The sequence below is a fragment of the Cebidichthys violaceus genome, unplaced genomic scaffold (genome assembly GCF_023349555.1).
Source record: "Cebidichthys violaceus isolate CVI_PGR_0920_01 unplaced genomic scaffold, fCebVio1.0.p SCAF_85, whole genome shotgun sequence".
Classification (NCBI taxonomy): Eukaryota; Metazoa; Chordata; class Actinopteri; order Perciformes; family Stichaeidae; genus Cebidichthys; species Cebidichthys violaceus.
Genome location: NW_027176970.1, coordinates 227,274 through 249,991, shown reverse-complemented (window position 1 = coordinate 249,991; position 22,718 = coordinate 227,274). Strand labels below are relative to the sequence as shown.

General features: G+C 41.4%; 1 protein-coding gene across 3 annotated transcripts in view; it reads left to right on the top strand.

The window, feature by feature from the left end:
• Nucleotides 1–4,354: 4,354 nt before the first annotated feature.
• The window catches only part of elp2 (elongator acetyltransferase complex subunit 2), a 32,437-nt gene continuing 14,073 nt past the window's right edge, over nucleotides 4,355–22,718 (top strand). For 2 of the 3 annotated variants that reach the window (XM_068702539.1, XM_068702537.1), the window contains exons 1-10: nucleotides 4,355–4,486; nucleotides 4,637–4,715; nucleotides 5,142–5,212; nucleotides 5,287–5,431; nucleotides 6,857–6,934; nucleotides 7,457–7,521; nucleotides 7,631–7,700; nucleotides 11,405–11,551; nucleotides 11,809–11,904; nucleotides 13,209–13,309. In XM_068702539.1, coding sequence (XP_068558640.1) covers nucleotides 4,355–4,486; nucleotides 4,637–4,715; nucleotides 5,142–5,212; nucleotides 5,287–5,431; nucleotides 6,857–6,934; nucleotides 7,457–7,521; nucleotides 7,631–7,700; nucleotides 11,405–11,551; nucleotides 11,809–11,904; nucleotides 13,209–13,309 — 984 coding nt within the window. The remainder of the gene's footprint in view (nucleotides 4,487–4,636; nucleotides 4,716–5,141; nucleotides 5,213–5,286; nucleotides 5,432–6,856; nucleotides 6,935–7,456; nucleotides 7,522–7,630; nucleotides 7,701–11,404; nucleotides 11,552–11,808; nucleotides 11,905–13,208; nucleotides 13,310–22,718) is intronic. The other variant, XM_068702538.1, reaches the window with a different exon arrangement.

Here is a 22,718-nt window from a genome sequence, read left to right as displayed (position 1 = left end):
CACACACACACACACACACTGCATCATTATGAAGGCATGCAAGCAGTTTGGCTGCTATGTGCGGACAGGGCTGTGTTCCACTTTGATGAATGGCTCTACTACTAAAGATAATATCTATATGTTTTTTGTTAATCTTCTCTGAGGCTTTGTTCCAAGGGATTTGATGATAACGAACTCCTCTCGGGCTACTTGTATTGTGCTGTATCAACATATGCTAGTTTAAATGATTCTAGTCTCAGCAGATAAATTCAAGAAGCAAAATAAGATAAGAAATACGACACATCCCAACCTGTACCATTTCAGTGGAAATAGTTTATTTATCATTTCAACAATTTGCTTTCAATCCACAAGCTCAAACAAACACAACAGTGTGCATATTCTCACTGAGTTTGTCAGTGCTAACTAACTGTGAAACAGGCTTGTTTTTCTAAACAGTATCTAATTTGTACTGGAATATTCAATATTTGCTCCTCTGCCTCTAATCTCTTCTAGGCAGATTACATTTTGACAATTTGCCTGAAACCCATACAAGCAGGAAGTCCTTTTTGTGTATTCTCATCTGCACAGTGCAAGGGTATTACTCATTAAATAAAAGATGCTTATGCATAGTGTGATTGTGTTGCTAACAGCTGCTTCTCTCTCTCTCTCTCTCTTTCTCTCTCTCTCTCTCTCTCTCTCTCTCTCTCTCTCTCTCTTCTCTCTCTCTCTCTCTCTCTCTCTCTCTCTCTCTCTCTCTCTCTCTCTCTGTCTCTCGTGCTTTAGAAGTGCTGACTTCTCTCTCTGAATCATTCCTTCTAGCTGTACACTGACTGTGATTGTGGTGCACTCAGTCATACTCCCCTGTTGGATACATAGATTGAAATTTGGCATTCAAAGCAAGGACTGTGGTTAAATATTCAAGGTTTCCCCCCTGTATTCTAAAATGTATGTCTCGAGTATACTTTGTATATGTATATACACTGTTCTTGATTATGGCCCTCTTCATATTTGTTTTTTAGGAGGTTGTGTTTTGTATTTGGTAGATTAACACCTCATGTTTTGTATCTATAACACCACATTTCACACATAAACATGAGCCTCCGGGTAAACTTGAGCTTACAGGTCAAATGAACTAGTTAAAAAAAAATACTTGCACTTCAGGCTGGCGTAGCTTTGACACAGACCTGCAGCTGAACTCACTCACTTACAATGATACAGTGCCTGGAGAGGCCCCTCTGAAAGAGAGGAGGTCAAACTGAGGTGAGGTGCCCTGGTTGAATATTTAGTTGGCTCTGCACTGTTTTTACTGACTGACCCTGAATGTGTTTACAGTTTACCGTTTCAGAGGTTGTTTAAATGTTAGACGAGTTTAATCGGTTTAATCCTGGCTGTCTTATAGGTGTTTATGTTCGTATGGACTCCAGTCAGGAAGAATTACACTGCTGTGCAAATTATACACACCACAGAACTAGACACATTTTAATATGTTCAAATATAATAACCAAAGCAGCAGTGCTAATAAGGATCATCTGTCTGTCATGTACAGCTCACCTCCTGCCAAATCCTCAGGGTCATCGCTAATTTGATTAAACGTAAACAAAACAAGGCCGCAGAAAAGTGGTCCATAGCAGACACCCATCCTAATAGTCTTGGCATTTCTGAATCTCCATTCCTGTTGTTAGATAATTGCAGACACCTTACATATACTCATTCACCAGGATAAATCTTTTTTTCAACACTTCACCTTTCGCTGAAAGCTCAAAGAAAAAGAATAAAAAGCGTATACACAGAACAAATACTGTTGTTACCTGAGATGTCAAAATATCCTTGTTATTTGTGTGTGAGCAAATGAAAGACACTTTAAACTCCCCTAGAATATTTTAGAATTAATAGAAAAACAGAGGGTCCCTTTGTCATCCCTCAACCCCTCAAGTATGAAGTTCATTTATAGTTATTCCATAAATTACTATCCAGGCTTCAGAGCTCCTCGGGCATATTGAGTTACTGAGCACTCGGTGGCGACATGTGGTGCAATGAAATTAATGAATAAAACATTTAAGGGTATTATGTACAATGTCAAACATTTCATTTTCTGCTTTCATAAATTCTTGATGCATACAGCAGTGAGATGGAGATCCTCTTTTATGCCTTGTAGGACAGAGTTACTCAGGGTCAGGATCATATGGGGTCACTAAATTAAATATAGCGATAAAGATAAGACAAATGGAAATACATTAGACTTATATCACACTTTCTGAAGTACAGCTTCCTTCTACTTTCTTATACAATTAAAGGCAAGCATACATTCAAATTAACATGACGTTTGTGACAGAATCAGGGCCAGACAAGATTAAAAAACCCAAATTTACACCTGCTACATGTTCGCTCACACAGACACACAGATGTTGCAGCCCAATTACTCATCATAAATCCATACACTACTATAACTCCACTGTGTGCATGTCAAGCATTTGACCTCCCTGTAATTCACTAATTGTTTTTTTTTCAACTTTTCAAGTAGTTATATAACGTCTGCATGATAGCTGATGTAGAGTGTATCCATGGGGGCTTAATCAAAGCACTTTCCCGGATAACCCTATAACCACTGAACAGTTCACTGATGCAAGGACACGTTCATGAAACATCTCACATAAAGGTGTATTCATGTACTCTTTTATCAAAATATTGGAACATAGGATAGGATCTTCTGAATAAACCTCCTCTCTCCTGCAATGACTTATTACATTTACTCAAACTAATCCTGCATTGTATAAACAAGGACAGAGATTTCATCGCAAGAGCAAGATAAATGCAGCAGTACAGAGATAATAGAGATGTTTTTTCAGAGACGCAGCTGTTTGGCTACATCCCAGCTATCACATGGCTGCCACTCCTGAGATGAGAGCCATAGATGCATGGGTATCCTGCACAGAGAGGTTGTTTCACCCTGCCAAGTCTTTCTAAATCCTGTCTCCTGTAGAGTGAGTGAGGAGGGACAACAATAGCAAGACGAACACAATCTATTTCCTCCCCAAGTGTTGGTGACGTCTATTTTGTCTTTGCCACGCACATATACCACAAGACAGCATAGCCAGAGGCAAGCCAAAAAAGACCCAGTCTCCCCTCCTTCCCCTTCTCACTTCCTTAAAGGCTCTACCCTCGTTTCCTTTGCTACATTGTCATTTATCATATCGTCTCATGGGTTCACAGATGCCATCGCATTTTCTCCCTGATCTTGTCAAACGGGTGCCTAGAATCGCCTTGTGACCAAACTGTCGCCTGGACCTTTGAAATCCATAAGGCCCGGGGGCTTTTTTTTAACAAGCAAGGCCGTCTGGCTGGCAGTTAGCTCAGCTGCGACCTGTCACCCTCAGTCACTATTGGCAAGGGGATAATACAGTCCGACACAGCAGTGTTTTTATAGCCTATTGTGGCATCTTGATTGTTAATGGAGCAATTTCAAAATAAGGCAAAATGTCATCAGCCATTTGGTTTATATGCAGAATATTTTATCTGGTTTTCCTCTTACTTAGACCAAGGCCAAAACAAATATAACTGGATAAAGTGTTTAACATTTGACTTTGGTAATAAGTACTTGAATTATGTTGCTAGACCCTTGAATACTCTATGGCACATAACCTGGAAGATAGACCAACCACTTCCTTTTCCGATTTGTATATTGTTCAATAAATGTATGGGCTGTCTTCAGTACCGTTTACAGACACTTGACAGCAGCAGAGTGGCTTAAAGAATGTGGAGACCAACATTCAGCCAGAAAACCAACGCTCAAATCCTCAAGCATTTATCCAAATCTCTCCAAACAAGGCACTTAATCCTCACCAGCTCTGTTTTGTTCTGACCTTTGACTCTCCGTGGGAGGATAAAGAAGAAAAACCTTTCACATTAAATCTAAAAAATATAATATCATCTTTAATACTGTAATGTACTTTGGTTGATTCCACTGGGCAGTTATGTTCATAAGTAAGACCAAGTCTAACTATAGGGTGAGTAAAACATTCATAAGCAAGAAATGAACAACCAATGAATCTCTTATAACCATTTTATATATTTGAGTAGCCTCTCTAGATTTTGTGATTGACGTCCGCCATCTAGTGGACATTCCTCAACAGTGCACATTACTGTGTTCAGACACTTTAATGTTTGCTTATCGCCGACATTTAAACCAATTTGTTTACAATACCTTGACATAATAAAGATAATTGCATATGTTTTAGTATGTCAATTTTTTTCTTTCACAATATCACCATTAAAATCTATCGCCACGCTGTAGACGTTTGTACGCGGAACTCTTGTTCGTACGGGTCGGTTTACCTACAGCTTCATTTAAAGTAACACCACAACTACAGCTTTTAAAATGGCGGCGCCCGTAATTGAGACATGCCATGTAGCTTGTTGTGCAAACAGGACTCCAAATGTTGTTTCTTGGGGTCGTGGCGGGATCATTGCCTTTGGGACATGTACCTCTGTAGCTCTGTACGACCCTCAGGTAGTAAAGTCTTCCGAAATTCACCTGTAAAGTTAGCTTTCATTGTCAACTGTCACTGCCAACGATAACCGAGCATCGTATAGTTGTATACAAACGTCTACCTTCTTGTTCGTTGCCTTAATAAACATACTATTTTTTTTTTTATCTCAGGGAAGGGGAGTTGTTGCTGTGCTGAATGGACACGCAGGGAGAGTGAATACAGTCCAGTGGGTTCACAGAGAGGACTGTGGTGAGTGTCTAACAGCTGGATGTGATCTGGATTTATGTGTCTCGACCGTTTGATTTGCCATCACAACAACATGCCACAGCAACATGTGTTCAAGTAGACGTGAGACTTTTTTAAAATCATCTTCATTTTGACTTTAAAACCGTTTGTGTAAAAGCTCCTTTGCTTACATGTCACCCATGAGCCTTATTGAATATACACTATAGGGTTTAAAGTTCATGGACATCCTAACAGAAAGCTTTCTCTGTTAGCAAATAGTTGGAAGTTCACTATTCTCTTAAAATACCATTGTTTGCTGTTGCATTTAATATTGACCTAAATTGTAACTAAGTGACATGAATAACAGCCACAGTCCAAAGGTGTGCAAAAGATACTTTAGCCATAAAGTGTGATCTTTACTTAATAACTGTGGTGTTATTGCTGCGGCAGCTCCGGAGAGTCATCTGGTCTCAGGAGGCTCAGACAATCGGCTCATCGTCTGGGAGGCTCAAAATGGAAAGGTGAGTCACCTCTTTCATCAGACAGTGTTTATCTGTTGTTTTCTATCTTCTAAAAGGCCCTCTGCTGTTTCCAGTTTGTCCAGTTATTGGAGTGCAAGGGCCACACTGGTCCGGTTTGTGCTGTGGATGCCATCTATGTGGAGGACTCAAAGATCCTGGTGGCCTCCTCAGCATCCGACTCCACAGTCAGACTGTGGCTCTGCAATGAAGCCAATGAAGGTAATGGACACAAAAACAACAACAACAACTGTCACATACATGTTAATGTCACCCTCTGGAGTTGGAAATGTTGGAAATGGTACAAAAGAAATAGTTTTTGAAAAGTAATACTTTGGTTAGGATTGGTTGTTGTTCATTTGGGGGATTCCCAACCGTTTTTTGCTTGTGACTTTTTTAAATATGAATCAGTCTACTTGAGATCCATCTTCACAGGATGCATGTCTGTGAGTTGTGAGCAGTTTTATATTGTGCCTTGCTAGTCTTCTGTCCACTCAAAGCACTTGACACTTAAATGTCAACATTCACCCACTCATGGAAGGGCCTGCCATGCAAGGTGCAACCTGCCCATCATGATCTAAACTAATGATCGCACACACACACTCGCACACACATTTGGTGTTCAGTATCTACCTGCCACAGCCGCAGTGATTTCCTTTCTCAGACATTTTCATTTAAATACATTTTAGGCATGAAGAGGTGAAACTAAAGTGTTTGTGCCCAAGTAGATGCCTTTTAGGGGTTCAGACAAGTTACAAAAACACTGAGGTAAACTATTGGATACTGTGATTATTTTGAAAATCAAAATTTTACTTTATCGATAAGTCAGCTTTGCAAGAACTAGTTCATTTCCAACAGGTGCCTTGCACTTTTGTTTTGATGTAGAACTCAATCCAGAAAGTAACAGACTTGCATATTACTTAAAAAATATACAATCAATTGTATTAATTCCCTCACAAGTAGCCTATCTGCCCTCTAGTGGCTGCTATGGGACATGGCAATGTGATCATTTGCCTCACCTCTGCAGTGCTGCAGAACTGTTGAGCCTTTTAGCATGCATCACTTCTATGACATTGTGTCTTTTTTAACATACACTTAAATAGTCTTATTTTAAATATTTGGTTTGAATGTGGTTTGAAACAATCTTTCAATAATAGAAAAAAGTGATTTGTTTTTTGAACAAAAATGACATGTACTGTGTAATCACTCTTTTCAATGTTGTTATTTCCTAAAAAAAATACAAGCTGTCATCCATATCTGCTCTTCTTTTTTCTAAGCTGTCACCCAGAACTGCTTCTCTTTGTTGAAAGTTTCTGTCCACCTGTCAGTGCAGATGAACACTGATGCTGCTTGACAGTCATGGAAATTAAGTGTGTGTCTGTGTATGCGGGGCGTAACCGTGGGGTGGTTTACCAGATAAAAACACTATAACTATGTTATGTTGAATTGTGACAGCTTGAGAGGACCTTGGCCTCTACACATAAGGGGAAGGCAACATACATATTTTGTATATTAATGCATTTTGTATCTATTCAGACAAAAAAAACAAACTATGTAGTTCAAAATAATCTGTATTCTTTTTTTAGTTGTGTAGCAATTTTACTCATAGAGCATCGGAAAGTTTAATTGCATGTGTGTGTTCCTCAGCTGAGTGCCTCCATACCTTATCATTTGGCAGCAGTTTCATGATGGATGTCTCTCTGGCGCTGTTGCCAGGCAGCAGAGGTAAGCCTAAGCTGCTACTACATAGACATCCTTTAAGTTGTGCACCACATACACTCTCTGTCTGTCTCTCTCTCTCTCTCTGTCTGTCTGTCTGTTTGTCTGTCTGTGTCTGTCTGTCTGTCTGTGTCTCTCTCTCTCTCTCTCTCTGTATCTCTCTCTCTCTCTCTCTCTCTCTCCCTCTCTCTCTCTGTATCTCTCTCTCTCTCTGTATCTGTATCTCTCTCTCTCTCAGACATTTTTCCTCTCGTGTCATCCATCTCAATTTGCACCACTGCTTTAGTGCCTGTAACCGAATGTCATATTCAAAATGCAGCCCGCGTTTGAAGTGTCTCGTGTCAATTTGCCTCTCTGTCTTACATGCCGTTTGTCTGTTTGATGCTGTGCTCCATCCTTCCCTTCCACCTCGCTCCTGTTTATAAAACATTGGCTTTGGTTTAAGTGTGTGTGTGTGTGTGTGTGTGTGTGTGTGTGTGTGTGTACTTACATGGCTGTGTGAAAACCCAACCTTCTTTTCTCACATAGTTCCCATACTGGCCTGTGGGGGTGATGACTCTCAGGTGCATCTGTATGTGCAGTCTAACGGAGAGGTGAGCTCTGACCGATACTCTGTCAGGGGCAGATCATTCATGTTCCAACACTTTAAGTTAAATTACTGAAGTATGAGAGCAACATTTGACCTTTTTAAATGATCTACAGCAGCTCCATAAAGCCATATCTCTGCAAGGGCATGAAGACTGGATTCGTGGAGTGGCCTGGGCATCTCTAGGTGAGCGCTACTGTTTTTGTATTAACTGGTAACTATCCTAGTATGCTTGCATGTCTGACTTGACTCAAAGTCAGATGTACTTACAATATACAATATGTGTAGGCAGGGTTTTGTGATTAGAAAAACACTTATGTTAGAAATTTCAGAACAGAAAATATACCCATTGTGTAAGTGCTCTTGAGCATTTTGCAAAACCCCAGCATCTTCTCAAATGCAGTTAATTTTTTTTGGGGTACTAGGGCAGAGATTTGAGCCCAGGATCCATTACATTACATTACATTACAGTCATTTAGCAGACGCTTTTATCCAAAGCGACTTACAATAAGTGCATTCAACATTGGTAATCAAAAGAACTACTAGTCACCAGAAGTCATAAGTACATTTCCTTTTCCAAACAAGCATCTAAGAGCATGAAGCAGAGCATAACTCAGAGCCAAAGTACAGTGCAGAAACAAGAAAAACAGTTAGTGCTATAAGTAATACGAATACAATAAGTGCAACAAGCTAGTATGAAAACAATAAGCGCTAAGTGGAAGGCTCAGGGTAGCACTTCCTGAAGAGGTGGGTTTTCAGCCTGCGCCGAATGATGGGCAGCGACTCTGCTGTCCTGACGTCGGTGGGAAGTTCATTCCACCAATGTGGGGCCAGGACAGAAAACACCCGTGACCGGGTCGATCGGCCGCCAGGACCTCTGAGCGACGGGGCAACCAATCGCCCCGAGGCAGCAGAGCGAAGTGGTCGGGCGGAGGTGTAAGGCTTGACCATGGCCTGGAGATAGGAAGGAGGTGTTCCTTTCACTGCCCTGTAGGCTAGCACCAGAGTCTTAAACTGGATGCGAGCTCTTACAGGTAGCCAGTGTAGAGAACGGAGAAAGGAAGTTGTGTGGGAGAACTTGGGGCGATTGAACACCAGGCGAGCTGCGGCTTTCTGGACAAGCTCCAGAGGTCTGATGGCCGACGCCGGGGCTCCGGCGAGTAGCGAGTTGCAGTAGTCCAGGCAGGAGATGACAAGAGCCTGGACGAGCACCTGCGCCGTCTCGTCAGTGAGGAAGGGACGAATCCTCCTGATGTTTTAGAGCAGGAATCTGCAGGAGCGTGTAACGGATGAAATGTTTGCTGAGAATGACAGTTGGTCATCCAGGGTCACACCCAGGTTCCTCGCAGTGTCCGAGTCGGCGTCACCACGGTATCATCAATGGTGATGGACAGGTCCCGGTGCGGGCAACCCTTCCCCGGGAGGAACAGTAGCTCAGTTTTGTCTAGGTTGAGCTTGAGGTATCCCTTTGATAGGCGGTGACCGTAGTAACGACTCGGTCACCAGTGTTGGGTTTTGGCAAACTAGCAACGTAAGCTAGCAAGACGTGTTTGTTACTAACATAAAATAAATTATAAGATTCTTTGATTTGATGTTTTCTTAATGGCTAAATAAGAGTTCTGTGGACCATATATGGGCAACATATTGCTTGTTACAGTCTATTAGTTAAGTATTCATTGAAAACAAAACCTTTTTTTTTAGCTTGGTGTCAGATGACTCTTTATTGGAAATATCCCTGATTTCCACAACTGAGACAATATATCTATATAAATTCATATTAAGATGATTATTTATATCTATATGTGATAAACATTAATTTAATTATTTAAGTTATAGTAAGGGGTTGGACCTTATATGTGTTTACTTCTACCTACTCCTTTTCTTACATGTAATATTAATTTATTTAGAATTTGTTGAACATGTTTTCTTATTTGTTACATGTTGGAAACGAATCAATCTAATCTAAACTTTTTGTTAAGGATGATTTCAAATTTTCTGCATGCATGCATCAGCTAGAGAGCAAAAACACCATTTTCTTTTTAAGATCAATAGAGTATTTAGTAAAATCAAAACTAGACACAGCCTTTAAACCACGTATTTTGAGTCCGGCATCACCACTAGTAGCCTATTCACAGTACTGTGATAGCACATGGCAATGTATGGATCCAATCCAAGCTATACTAATTGTATAACCCTCTTCAAGGGCTCTTCATTACTGCACTGTTCTCACTGTGTAAAAGCTATTTCATCTCCTTAACCAGCTCTCTCCACCAGTGTCTCCTTCCCACTCACAGTCTATGACCTACTCCACACTGCCAAGCTACATACGAGCCAGCACAGAGACAGAGAGATGTTTGTTTGTATGAAATATCCCCATAGGAATGACAAAACCCTCTCTCCACTGTGATAGTAGTTACATAAATCATTCTTTTGTTTATGACTTGGCAAATGGCAAATTGCAGCACTAGAGGTCCAGTATATTATAGCTGTTAAACACTGGCATTCAGTGCATGATGCTATTTCCTGTTTTTGTGTTTCTATCTTTATCATATTTTCTAAATCACAATTTTCTTCCCATTAATCTTAGTAGTAGAATAAAAGAAGCACTAGTATAAAATCAGCTGGTCACATGGTGACTTCTTACTTTTTGCTGAAGGGAAATCTGACGTTGTTTGGAAGAGCAGTTCAACCTTCTCATGCAAGATACATTTTATACAAAAGAAATCAAATAGTTGCATCAAAAAGATGACTTTTATGAGAGCCACAGGTCATGAAGATGATCTGAAGTCACACTTTATCATTCATACTGTAACCAAAACACTGAAAATGTTGTTTACGTGTATTGCTTTGGCTGTAAACCCAGACCAGCTGTGTGTAGAACGAGAGCTTACCGGTGTCACAGCGGGCGAGCGTGTGCCGTACACAGCTGTCTCCCTCTACTACGCGTCAGTGAGCAGTGACTTAAACCATTTACTGACAGTGATTAACTTGTTTGATGTTTGCTGGCTCAGCAGGAAAAAGTTACCTCTGACTCGCCAACTGCTGCTCCAAAAACGCATCTGGTGAACATTGCTGGTTATGTGACTCCGTTTCAGTCAGACACCGAATCTCAGGCATCACCATCTGATCTGATACTTTTGCAGAAAACGTCGCCAATGCAAGTAGCTTTGTCAGAGTTTTAGGCGAGTAGCAAAGCCATCATTGTGATCACCAACGTCATTGTATCATGATCGACAAACAATTCTGGCCTTCCTCCTACCTCTCCCAGCATACAGGAGGCCTTAGGTGGTATTTTTAATATGTCTGTTTATCTTGGCAGAGGCAATTCTGGGCCAGTGGCCATTGGACTAAACCTTAAACACGTAATATGACGGACGGAAGCACTCGGAGATAGTGGCTTGAGCTTTGTTTATATTTGGCCGGTACTCCTGCTGTCTTACTGGCCATGTCACAGTCGGCAGCATTCTGTTATAATGCCTTGATAACAGTTCTAACAAACAACTGAAGATAACAGGAGCTTATAGATGAGCAAGGTGAGGCTCATTAAAACCAGAAAACAAAACTTGGTATTCTTGAATCCAAGTCAGAACAGTTGTTTGTTAGGCTCAGTTCTAAATTGTCCATAATGGCTCAATTAGGCATCACTCTAAATATAATCAACTTTACATAAGCTCAGCTGTGCTTTGAGGTAAATATGACCGTTCTTAAAGTTTTGCCATACAACTCAACAGTAATAGTAACATTTGATAATAACACACATTTTATCATAGCAAGTAAATAACACAAAGGCAATTATAATAACCTAATTGATCAAATATTTTGAGAGTTAATAGAAAATATCTTTCGGGCCAGGAAGGTTTTCATGTTCTCTCTCTCTCTGACTCGTTCAGGTGGGGAGCTGTTATTAGCCAGCTGTTCTCAGGACTGCCTCATCAGAGTGTGGAGGCTGTGTGCCAAGTCTGGGACAGACGCCCACATAGAGGACGATCACACCATCATCAAAATGAAAGAGGACGTTTTTGAAGTGAAGGAGAGAGGTGAGTGGGCCATACAGGCTTGATATATGAAAAGGTTGCTAATCAGCCAAATGAATAGACAGGCTTTTTGATGGTATAATGGCACGTGGTGATTACCTACCTCCATAAAGAACAAAGTGTCTGTGTTTATGTGTGTTTACCTTTATCGGTGTAGCACGTACTTTTGATTTTTCATGGCACATTTAGAATTAGTGGTATAGTAGGTCACAAAAATGTAAACCTACCCTTCATTTGGCCCCTCTGTGTTTCTGCTACAGATGTTTCCTCCGTGTTTGCTGTGTCTCTTGAGACGGTCCTGGCAGGCCATGAGAACTGGGTCTATGGAGTCCACTGGCAGCCTCCTCTCTACAAAGGTACCTTGATTTAAAAACAGAAGGGATCGGTCATTACTCACGAAAGTTTTAGATAATTGGCAGTAGGTTCCTGGAAAAGCTCTTAGTAGTGTCGTGTCTAAAAGTGAATCAAACTTTCAGAATCTGACACCGTTGCCTCATAAACATCTCAATAATTGATTCTGTTTTTACAGCCTGTCGACGTAAATGGACTGGCTTGCATGCTAAGCTGAGATAAAGTGTTTCTCTCCCCTTGTCTTACAATGCTGTTGCTCACAAAAGGCAGAAAAGAAAAAAGAACGGGTGTGAAAAGTTATTGTTTTAATTAGCTCTCAGGGAAAAACAGCTGATGGATGTGCTAAATCTTCTCTTTAAAATCTGGTTGCCTTAAAAGCTTATTACATCAAGATCACTTCACACCCATCCCAGCTTCTGTGTATCACACATCGTAATCTTTAGATACTTTAAGTAAGTAAAGCTGCTCAATTATGAGGGTAGGTAGAGGTAATGGCAATTATTTGCTCAATATTGTAAATTCTTTTGACTAAATAATTTTTTCCATTTTTATAAACAATATTTTCTTATTGTTGTTAAGCATATATTCTAATAATTATAATATGTTACCATGCATCCAAAACATTTGTCTCTTCATAAATCCCTAAAGTTTAACTTGCAGTTAGTATTTGTAGCAAAAATGCTCTTGCCTGCAGCTTCCACTGTGTTTTGGAAGACCAGCTCACACAAGCACACCTTGCTTGTGATTTGTCTTTTTATGTGTAAATGACAACCTAGATATAAAGTGTCAGTGACATATGCTACTGACTTAAAGCTACTGTAAAGGATTTTAACAGTTATGAAACCGCCTCAATTTATTACTGATGGCTCCTCATGACCTACATAAGTAATGCATACCATCAACGAGAAGACCGGCTATTACTATATAGTTATTCATCATGCTTGTCACAGAATCAGACAAAATCTTGCAGTTCCACCAGAAACTCCTTCAGCTCAGACTCCAGCGGGGCCTCCAGCAGCGACCAGCCTGCTGTGGCCAAAACCAGATCCGTCTTCGCTGCCATCTTCGACCTGCAGTCGAAACACTACCACTTTTGTCCACAAGGACTGCCAAAATCAACACAATATTAAAGTTCCTTGTAGTAGCTTTAATTATATTGTTGAGACAAAAGCATGATCACTGTGCAACCATAAAAATCATAGAAGTTCACAAGCCTAATAGTTGACAGTATTCTGTTGACAATCATTGACTGTGTCCTGTATGCTCCTCCTGTATGGGTTTTTTAGTGTCTCTTTGTCTCCCCCTGCAGGTGGTGAGCTGCAACAGCCTCTCGGTCTGCTCTCTGCCTCTATGGACAAAACCATGATCTTCTGGGCTCCCGAGGAGGGATCTGGAGTCTGGGTTGAACAGGTGAGTGTTGATTTGAGCACAAGGAGGGTGTGTGCCGATACACAGAGCCTACACACACATATATTTACAGGTGCATCTCAATTAATTAGAATATCATGAAAAAGTTAATTTATTTCAGTAAATTTCAATTCAAAAAGTGAAAGTCATATATTATATAGATTCATTACACACAGGGTGATATATTTCAAGCGTTTTTTTCTTTTAATTTTGATGATTATGGCTTACAAACTCAAAATTCTGTATCTCATAAAATTTGAATATTACATAAGACCAATTTAAAAAAAGGATTTTTAATACAGAAATGTTGGCCTACTGAAAAGTATGTACAGTGTATAGTATGCACTCAATACTTGTTTGAGGCTCCTTTTGCATGAATTACTGCATCAATGCAGCGTGGCATGGAGGCGATCAGCCTGTGGCACTGCTGAGGTGTTATGGAAACCCAGGTTGCTTTGATAGCGGCCTTCAGCTCGTCTGCATTGTTAAGTCTGGTGTCTCTCATCTTCCTCTTGACAAAACCCCATAGATTCTCTCTGGGGTTTAGGTCAGGCCAGTTTGCTGGCCAATCAAGCACAGTGATACCGTGGTCATTAAACCAGGTATTGGTACTTTTGGGAGTGTGGGCAGGTGCCAAGTCCTGTTGGAAAATGAAATCAGCATCTCCATAAAGCTTGTCAGCAGAGGGAAGCATGAACTGCTCTAAAATGTCCTGGTAGATGGCTGTGCTGACTTTGGACTTGATAAAACACAGTGGACCAACACCAGCGGATGTCACGGCTCCCCAAATCATCACTGACTGTGGAAACTTCACACTGGACCTCAAGCCACTTGGATTGTGTGCCTCTCCACTCTTCCTCCAGACTCTGGGACCTTGATTTCCAAATGAAATGCAAAATTTACTTTAATCTGAAAAGAGGACTTTGGACCACTGAGCAACAGTCCAGTCCTTTTTCTCCTTAGCCCAGTTAAGACGCTTCTGAAGTTGTCTCTGGTTCAGGAGTGGCTTGACACAAGGAATGCGACAGTTGTAGCCCATGTCCTGGATACGTCTGTGTGTGGAGGCTCTTGAAGCACTGACTCCAGCCGCAGTCCACTCCTTGTGAATCTCCCCCAAATTCTTGAATGGGCTTTGTTTCACAATCCTCACAAGGCTGCTTATCCCTGTTGCTTGTGCACCTTTCTCTACCACATTTTCTTCTTCCACTCAACTTTCCATTAATATGCTTGGATACAGCACTCTGTGAACAGCTTACCCTCCTCATGGAGGGTGTCAATGACTGTCTTCTGGACAACTGTCAAGTCAGCAGTCTTCCCCATGATTGTGTAGCCTGCTGAACCAGACTGAAAGACCATTTAAAGGCTCAGGAAACCTTTGCAGGTGTTTTGAGTTAATTCGCTGATTAGAATATGACACCACGAGTCTACAATATTGAACTTATTCACAATATTCTAATTTTCTGAGATACTGAATTTTGGGTTTTCAGTAGTTGTAAGCCATAATCATCAAAATTAAAAGAAACAAACGCTTGAAATATATCACCCTGTGTGTAATTAATCTATATAATGTATGAGTTTCGCTTTTTGAATTGAATTACTGAAATTAACTTTTCGATGATATTCTAATTCATTGAGATGCACCTGTACACATAGTATCATTGACTCTATGCAGGGAACACAGGGTTTGCACACACCAATTTCCGACTCTATTTCTGCTAGCTTCCTTTTTCAGTAGCTCTTGACATGAGCCAGGAGCTTGAGCCCTCCCCTAGTATTTTCTCTCCTGCTGTCAGCACCCCTGCGTCAGTTTCCACTCTCCCTGACATTGAAGTGTCAGGAATAGAAGTGATAGACCGTGATGAAGAGCTGCCAAGCCTGTGAGTTTAGACAAGCCAAGATTGACCTCCCCCGTCTTCCCTTCTGTCACTCACTCAAACTGAACCCCCTCTTTTAAGGCCCATTCCCCAACACATCCGACGTGGGATGGAGAGGCTTCTGGGAGACATGCCGTAGCCTCTGCCTGCACCGCCTTAGTCATTATTTTTTTTTACTCCATGATCTGTCTTTCACGTTCATTCCCCACTCCCGCCCTACTGTCGCTTTCTGTCCTCTACCTTGTCTTTTTCGCCACCACTTGCCTCCCTTTCTCTCCTCCTGTCTAGTCTCCCTCTCACACATTATCGCTCTGCCGCTTATCTTTCGCTCCCCTCTACCTCATCTCTCTGAGCTACCAACAGCTGCTGTTGTGCAAGAATGAGGCTAAATTTAACACGAGTGCACATGGTGAAGAAAAAGCTGTTTTCTGCCCATCTGCCCCACAGCTTTCTTTTCTATTTCTTTTTTAAAATGCAATTTGCTAATTCTCAGGTGGTTCAGGAGTACCTCACATTACCTTTCCACGTACCTGACAAAAACACAGAAACAACAGGTGCTCATGGGCAGACTTGCAAAAATATACAGTCCCTGACAAAAGTCTTGTCGCTTGGGTACAAGTTGACCTTAAGTGCCCCTCAAATATATTTGTAATCAATTATTTTTTTACAAGAAATGGCTAATTTCAATCCCAACAGCTTTTGAAATAATGTTTTGGTGCTAAACGAAACTGCTGAAAAGCATTCTAACGTTCACAGCTTGGTAAAGCCCACTGAGTCAGTTTTTGCAAAGACAAAAGTCTTGTCGCCTTGTCGTATGATGCACCCAATCCTAGATTACAACCTCACCTGTGATCAATAATTGATCAATCAATTAGTGGGTGTCTATAAAAAGAACCCCAGCACACCAGACCTTCACATCAACTGCAACTTGACCTCTGACAACATGCCTAAGATTCACCCTGAGACCAAAGCGTTGATTATCAAGAGGCTGAAGACCAGATCCACTGCTGAGGTGGCTGACACCTTCAATGTGTCTCAGCGTCAAGTACAAAGAATAAGAAAAACATTTGAAGAGACTGGAGATGTTTTTGACAAGCCCAGGTCCGGCAGACCCCGCAAGACAACTGCTCGGTTCTACCCGTTTGTTGGCTCGAAAATCCAAGGCCAGCCCCTTTTCCACTGCAGCAGAGCTCCATCAGGCCTGGTCACCTCAAGTCCCCGTGTCAACCAGGACAGTTTGTAGAATTCTGTCTCGAAATGGCCTCCATGGTCGAATCAGTTCCCAGAAACCAGCACTAAACAAAAGGCAATTAAAAAAACGTGTGGCATTTGCCTAGGCCCACAGCCTGCTAAAAGGATGGACGCTGGGAAAGTGGCAGAAGGTGGATTTCTCAGATGAATCTTCGGTTGAATTACATCACAGCCGCAGCAAATATTGCAGGAGACCTACTGGAGCCCGCATGGATCCGAGATTCACCCAGAAAACAGTTAAGTTTGGTGGTGGAAAAATCATGGTCTGGGGTTACATCCAGTATGGGGGTGTGCGAGAGATTTGCAGGGTGGAAGGCAATATCAATAGCCTAAAATATCAAGAAGTATTAGCTACCTCTTACATTCCCAACCATAAAAGGGGTCAGATTTTGCAGCAGGATGGTGCTCCATCGCATACTTCCATCTCTACATCAAAGTTCCTCAAGGCGAAGAAGATCAAGGTGCTCCAGGACTGGCCCAGTCACCAGACATGAACATCATTGAGCATGTCTGGGGTAGAATGAAAGAGGAAGCATGGAAGACGAAACCAAAGAATCTTGATGAACTCTGGGAGGCATGTAAGACTGCTTTCTTTGCTATTCCTGATGACTTCATCAATAAATTGTATGAATCATTGTCGAATCGTATGGATGCAGTCCTTCAAGCTCATGGAAGTCATACAAGATATTAAATATGGATCTCACAGCACCACTACTTAATTCACTGATGTTATGCAACATATTTTTGTATTTGAAGTAAATTATTTGTTCAATTTTCACATTACTCTCTGTAGGCGACAAAACTTTTGTCATGCCAAAATCTGACCTTTCTGTCTTCATTAAATGATCAATCTTTCTTCAGTGAAGCAAATTTATTTTAGTATATTAAACATAATTTGGGAGGGTTTTAGCTTTCATATGAGCCATTTCTAAAACCAATGGATTAATTAAAAGTCAGGTTATAAGCTGTTGTTTCTACAAAATGGATAAGTGACAAGACTTTTGTCAGGGACTGTAGGCATGCAGTATGTATCCCACAGTGTGTGCACAAAGGCTTCCAAATGCACACAGAAATTGCTCACCTCGCCACAGCAGGCACCTTGAGTGTGATCATATATGAGAGTGACGAGAAAGGTTCCACATTTGATCAGTTACATTTTTGCGCCTTTGATCTCATCACTCTCATCCACAACTGAGAGCAACAAAGACCACAGAAAAGAGCAACCGTGAACGTTTTGATTCTCCTCTCTGACAAAGGGGCAATGATTAGGGCCTGAAGCCAGCGCCGATTCTCCTCACAAATTCTTCTCAGTATTATTAGACAAAGGTGGTCAGTGGAAATGAAAAGCAGTGAGAGTTTGAAATCACATCTGGTGTGGCCCAATTTTCCTACAAAGCTCAGGCCTTTGTTCTTGATTCCAAAAATAATATAAACCCCCCTACCTGAAATATCCTTTGTTGAATTTGGAAGTGCAGTTCTCTCCTCTCTTTTTTTTGCTCCTTCCGACCTGTGTTGTTTTTGTTTTTTCCTCAAACGAGAGAGCCAAACTCTTTGAACTGACAGGTTCCCTACCTACAAAGGAAGCTTAACCTCTTAAGCTCTCTCTCTCTCTCTCTCTCTCTCTCTCTCTCTCTCTCTCTCTCTCTCTCTCTCTCTCTCTCTCTCTCTCTCTCTCTCTCACACACAAACACACTGATGTACACAACAATGAAATGTTGAATTAAACTGTATTTACATTTTGCTCCCATCTTTATACGTTAAAAAAAGTACCAAATGCCTTTGATTCTGTCTGAATGTTTTCCATAATCTGAATTGGCCTCACAGGTTTTATCTAAGGGACATTGAAGTTATTGGCAGAGCAGATTCCACAGCGCTAACTGACCAGCCATGTGTGTCTTAATTAGCCAATTTTTACAAAGAAGTGCTCCACTTCTTCACGCTGATTAGAGTAATTGGTGAGATTTAATGGAGAGCAGGGTTAGCAGTGGGGTGGCCAGGGTCCACCGCTGCGTAAAGCACATCTTACTAATGAGACACACTGGTAATTAACATCTCAGACTGACCACAGCGGGCCACTACGAGGCCTGGAGGGATTGTCAGTTTGTGTGGGTGTGTTTGTGTGTATGAGAGATAACCTATTTTCAGACCTTGGCTTGTGTACTTTCCCCAAGTTCCACTTGGCCACATGGCAGATCGAGAAGCCAATAAAACCAAAAATGAGTTCATATTTTTTAATTAGGTGGCTGTCTAACACCACGCTTAACACCAGACTGGAAAGTGGAGTCCTCTGACCACGCCCAACATCACTGATGGGTGTGGTCAGCTGTAGTCGGTAGTGTGCTTTGTTGAACTTGTAACCACACCCATCAGAGAAATCAGTGGGTCCTGGAGTCCATCTGTACTTCACTGCCAAGACAAATGTTAAACCAGTAGAGTTCAGCAAAGACTTTCAGGGGGTGTCGAGTTACTCTTTAACTTTAACCCTTTGAGAGTGAGATACGAGTTGATTTCGAAAGAAAGGGAATCGATCAACAACAATTTTGATATTTGATTGTTTGAAGCTATGCTAATCAATGATTTTACATTTTTAATGAATGAAACTATTAAGTATGATGTGAAATATGTCGCTCATAGTGACAAAAGAACAGTGAATTATTACTGGACTCTGCAGAAACCCTCAGCTCTACAGCTTTTAACTCATTGTTTTGATTTTGAGGCCCGGGAACTTTACTTTTCTGACTCAGTCAGCTTCCCCCTCCACCGGTCTCTCTGCTCTGTTTGATGAGGAGCCAACTTCATGTTTTGAGGCGGACTCCTACCAGACCAGTGGATGCTTCACCTCGAGGTGGTTTGGACCCGGTTCAGGAAAGCGGAAGTGAATTTGTTCCTCAACCAATGCAACACCCACAACCCACTATGGGTTCTCCCTTATGCTGCAAGTTGATCCACACCTCGGGGGGAACACATTTGTGCACGTGCCAAGGCCAAGATAGCTGCCTTAAGCCTTTCCACTGCTCTGTCTCATCCCTCCCCTGTTGGAGCAGTTGTTGGTCACTCTGGTAGCCCCAGGTCGCCGCTCGGTGCCGTGGCATGCATTAATGACTCGTATGGCGGCTTGGCTTCTAGGCTTGGCTTCTGAGAGAGACTAACTGTACAGGTTGGCAGACCATCAAGGCTGCAGGAGTGGGACCATTGCCTGTTACAGGGCAAAGTGGTCGGGGTTCCAACTAAGGTACAAGAATAGAAGGCTATATCCCCTGTCCTGCGCAGTTGGTTATATTCTCCTTTTTTTGCAGTGTTTGGTAGACAGAGGGCTTTCTCATGCCACTGTTAAAGTACAGCAGCAGCCATATCTCCCTCCCATGAAGGTTTTGGCAACAGACTGGTCTTTGGCCACCATCTTGTGAAGAGGTCCTTGCAGGTGTTCAGGACTCAACATGTGACTCCTCCCCACAGTGGAAACTGGCTTTGGTGCTTGAGGCCTTGGTGAAGGATCCCTGCTATGACTCCACTCTGAGAGCATTGTCGTTCAAGACACCTTTGCTGCTTGCACTGACTTTGGCAAAAAGAATGTGTGAACTAACTGCCCTGTTGGTGCACTCCAGTTGCTTGCTGCTTTGTGGGGCTACTCTCGAATGTCACTCATAGAGTCCAGTAGAGGGGTCCATCTGTGCCCAGAGAACTAGCATTACAATATCATAAACCTTTTTGTTTTGGTTCGCTCTCCCAGCTCTCATCAGTTGTGGATTTTTTTTCGTTAATACCAAATACCAAATTTTTTTGGGGTCTGCCATCTCAAATGTGAGCATTGTCTGCTTTGCTTAATTACATTTCATTATGAATTGAATGTTTTGGGGTTTTGGACTGCTCGTTGAACAAAATGAGGAATTTTCTAAAGGAAACAGTTGTCGACTAATTGAGACAAATCAAAAGATGAATTGGCAATAAAGTAATCCTTAGTTGCTTAGATCCTTAGAATCCTTAGATCCTTTATATTGTACATCTTAACATCAAGAGTAATTGACGGGAAGGAGACCCAGTCTCTCAAGGTGTCGGTCAGTATTTCAGCCTGAAAAGTTGACTTGAAAACCTGTACTCCACACTGTATGGGTTTTCCCAGATTGGCTAAGCTCATTCAGCATCCATCACCCTCTTTCTCTCCTTCAAAGAATGATATATGCCTTCCCTTCTTTTCTGTCCTTGTTCTATTCCTCCCCCATACCCCCGCTGGCCAGTGATAAGGCACACTGTGCATCCATATTGTTCCCTCACTCGTAAACAAGACAGATGACGGCTTTTTGCCTCTGTGAGTTTTTGCATGATTTACGGCAGGCTCTTGTGTGCAGAATTTTAAAATCAATCTGCTTAATGTTGCGTCTTGTTCTCTCTCAATCTCAGCATCTATGTTTATACCTGACTGTCTCTCTTTCCTCTCTGCCCGTCTCTCACTGGATGGCTGGAGGATCGTGCCATTCCAAGGGAAGGCGTGCCTTTATTGCTGCCATTAGTTCCGCTGTGTTTCAGCCTGCAGACGGGCGTTATTTTGAAGGTCATTGATGACCGGCGGAAGCTCCCTAAGAAGGCCAAATGATTGAGGACATCACTTTACCGCCTCATACAGTAGACACAGCGAAGATATGTCTGTGCCCTGCTGGTGTGTTTGTCTGAACCCTTTCAACATATCTGTTTAACATGTAATTGGTGCAAATACATTCTTGTTTGTTTCTCCTGCAGTCTGCATCAGGTCACTGCTGCAGCATAACATGCTCTCACTCTACCTACCTGCCTCAAGAAAAGATAACCGGCTAAGCTGTGCATCTATTGGAATCATTCAAGTGTGAATTTAGCACTTCTCATATTTCCTCACAGCCAATGTCCATATCATTTAAGGCACAAGCTAATTAAAGATGGAGGAGATATGTGCTGCTAAGGGAGCAGTGTAGCGCTCTCTGGGGTTGGTTCTGCTGCTATCGATTTGAATAGATCTCTCCTTTGGGCCCAGTTTACCTTTAAAGGCCTCGGGCCCAGATAAAGCTTTTAATTGTTTGAATTCCTCAGTGAGAAGTTGGCCTGGTCAACAGAATACTCTCAAAGTCCTTGAGTAAACCGATTATCTTTGACTGGTTAGGTATTGAAGTATAAACCCATCTATACTCTTACTCTCTCTCACTGTCCGTTTATACTTCAGTGATGAAGCACATTGTTTCTTGAACAAGCCGGTTGTAAAAATATTGACAGCTCGTGGTTGGAACATCTCTCTATTGCTTAAATAAGAATTCCTGTGGATTTATTTCTACATTGTTTCAAGTTATTTCTGTCTAGGTCCATAATCCTGCATTGAATCCTACCGATTATGCAAGCAACAGGATGAGATATTAACCCATTTAATCCCATCAGTTTTAAATGTCTTGTTTCTCTATTTCTGTATGCAATTTCTGTTCTCTATGGATATTAATGTCAATGACAGGATGAATGAATACAGATTGCAATTCAGTTTTTACATTTTTAGAACTAATTAGAAGCTTTTCTTTTCACATTATGGCTGAATGTTGTTAATTTTTTGTTGTAATCCTCCATTTACTTTAATGCACTTTTTTGTTATTTCATTTATTTTTACGAAAAAACTTTAAAAGGACTAAATGTGAGTTATAATGACCTCAGGCAGAGTGACTTTCTTCTGTCGGTGTTATTGGTAACTGCTCTTAAATCAAAATGGGCTGTCTGGCCCAGGTAGTGATTTGAATCCACAAAATTCAATACAGATTTGTCTTGACACGCAAAAGCAAGGTCTGAGATTAGACAGGTGGCCAGAATCCTAAAAGACTGATTTTAATTTTCTAGCAGTTTTCTGAGCTGAGGCAGTGATTTGTTTTCAAACTGGATTGTTATTTTCAGTAGAAGCTCAGACCCTACCATCTATATGATCTGCCTTATGAGCATGACACAGGGGTCACAAGCTCTCACTCAAATCCAATTTATTTAAATCCTTCTGGGTTCTCAGGCGTTGCCATTTTTCATAATCATTTGTTTTGTGTGATATGCTGCACTGCAATTGCTTTCACTTACTAGACAAATGTATTTTGTTAGAAAGTCACAACAGTTTATTCAGCTCTAATAAGTCCCATTTTGCATAATTTCTCATTTGTCAGCTTAATTTGCTGTTTTTTTCTGCTTCTACCCACCATCATGGGGCATCATCATTAATAGCCTCTTAAAGGAAGACTGAGAACAGATTTTAAAACTTTCTCACTCTGCTTCTTTTCTATGAATCTAGCCCATTGGTTTAC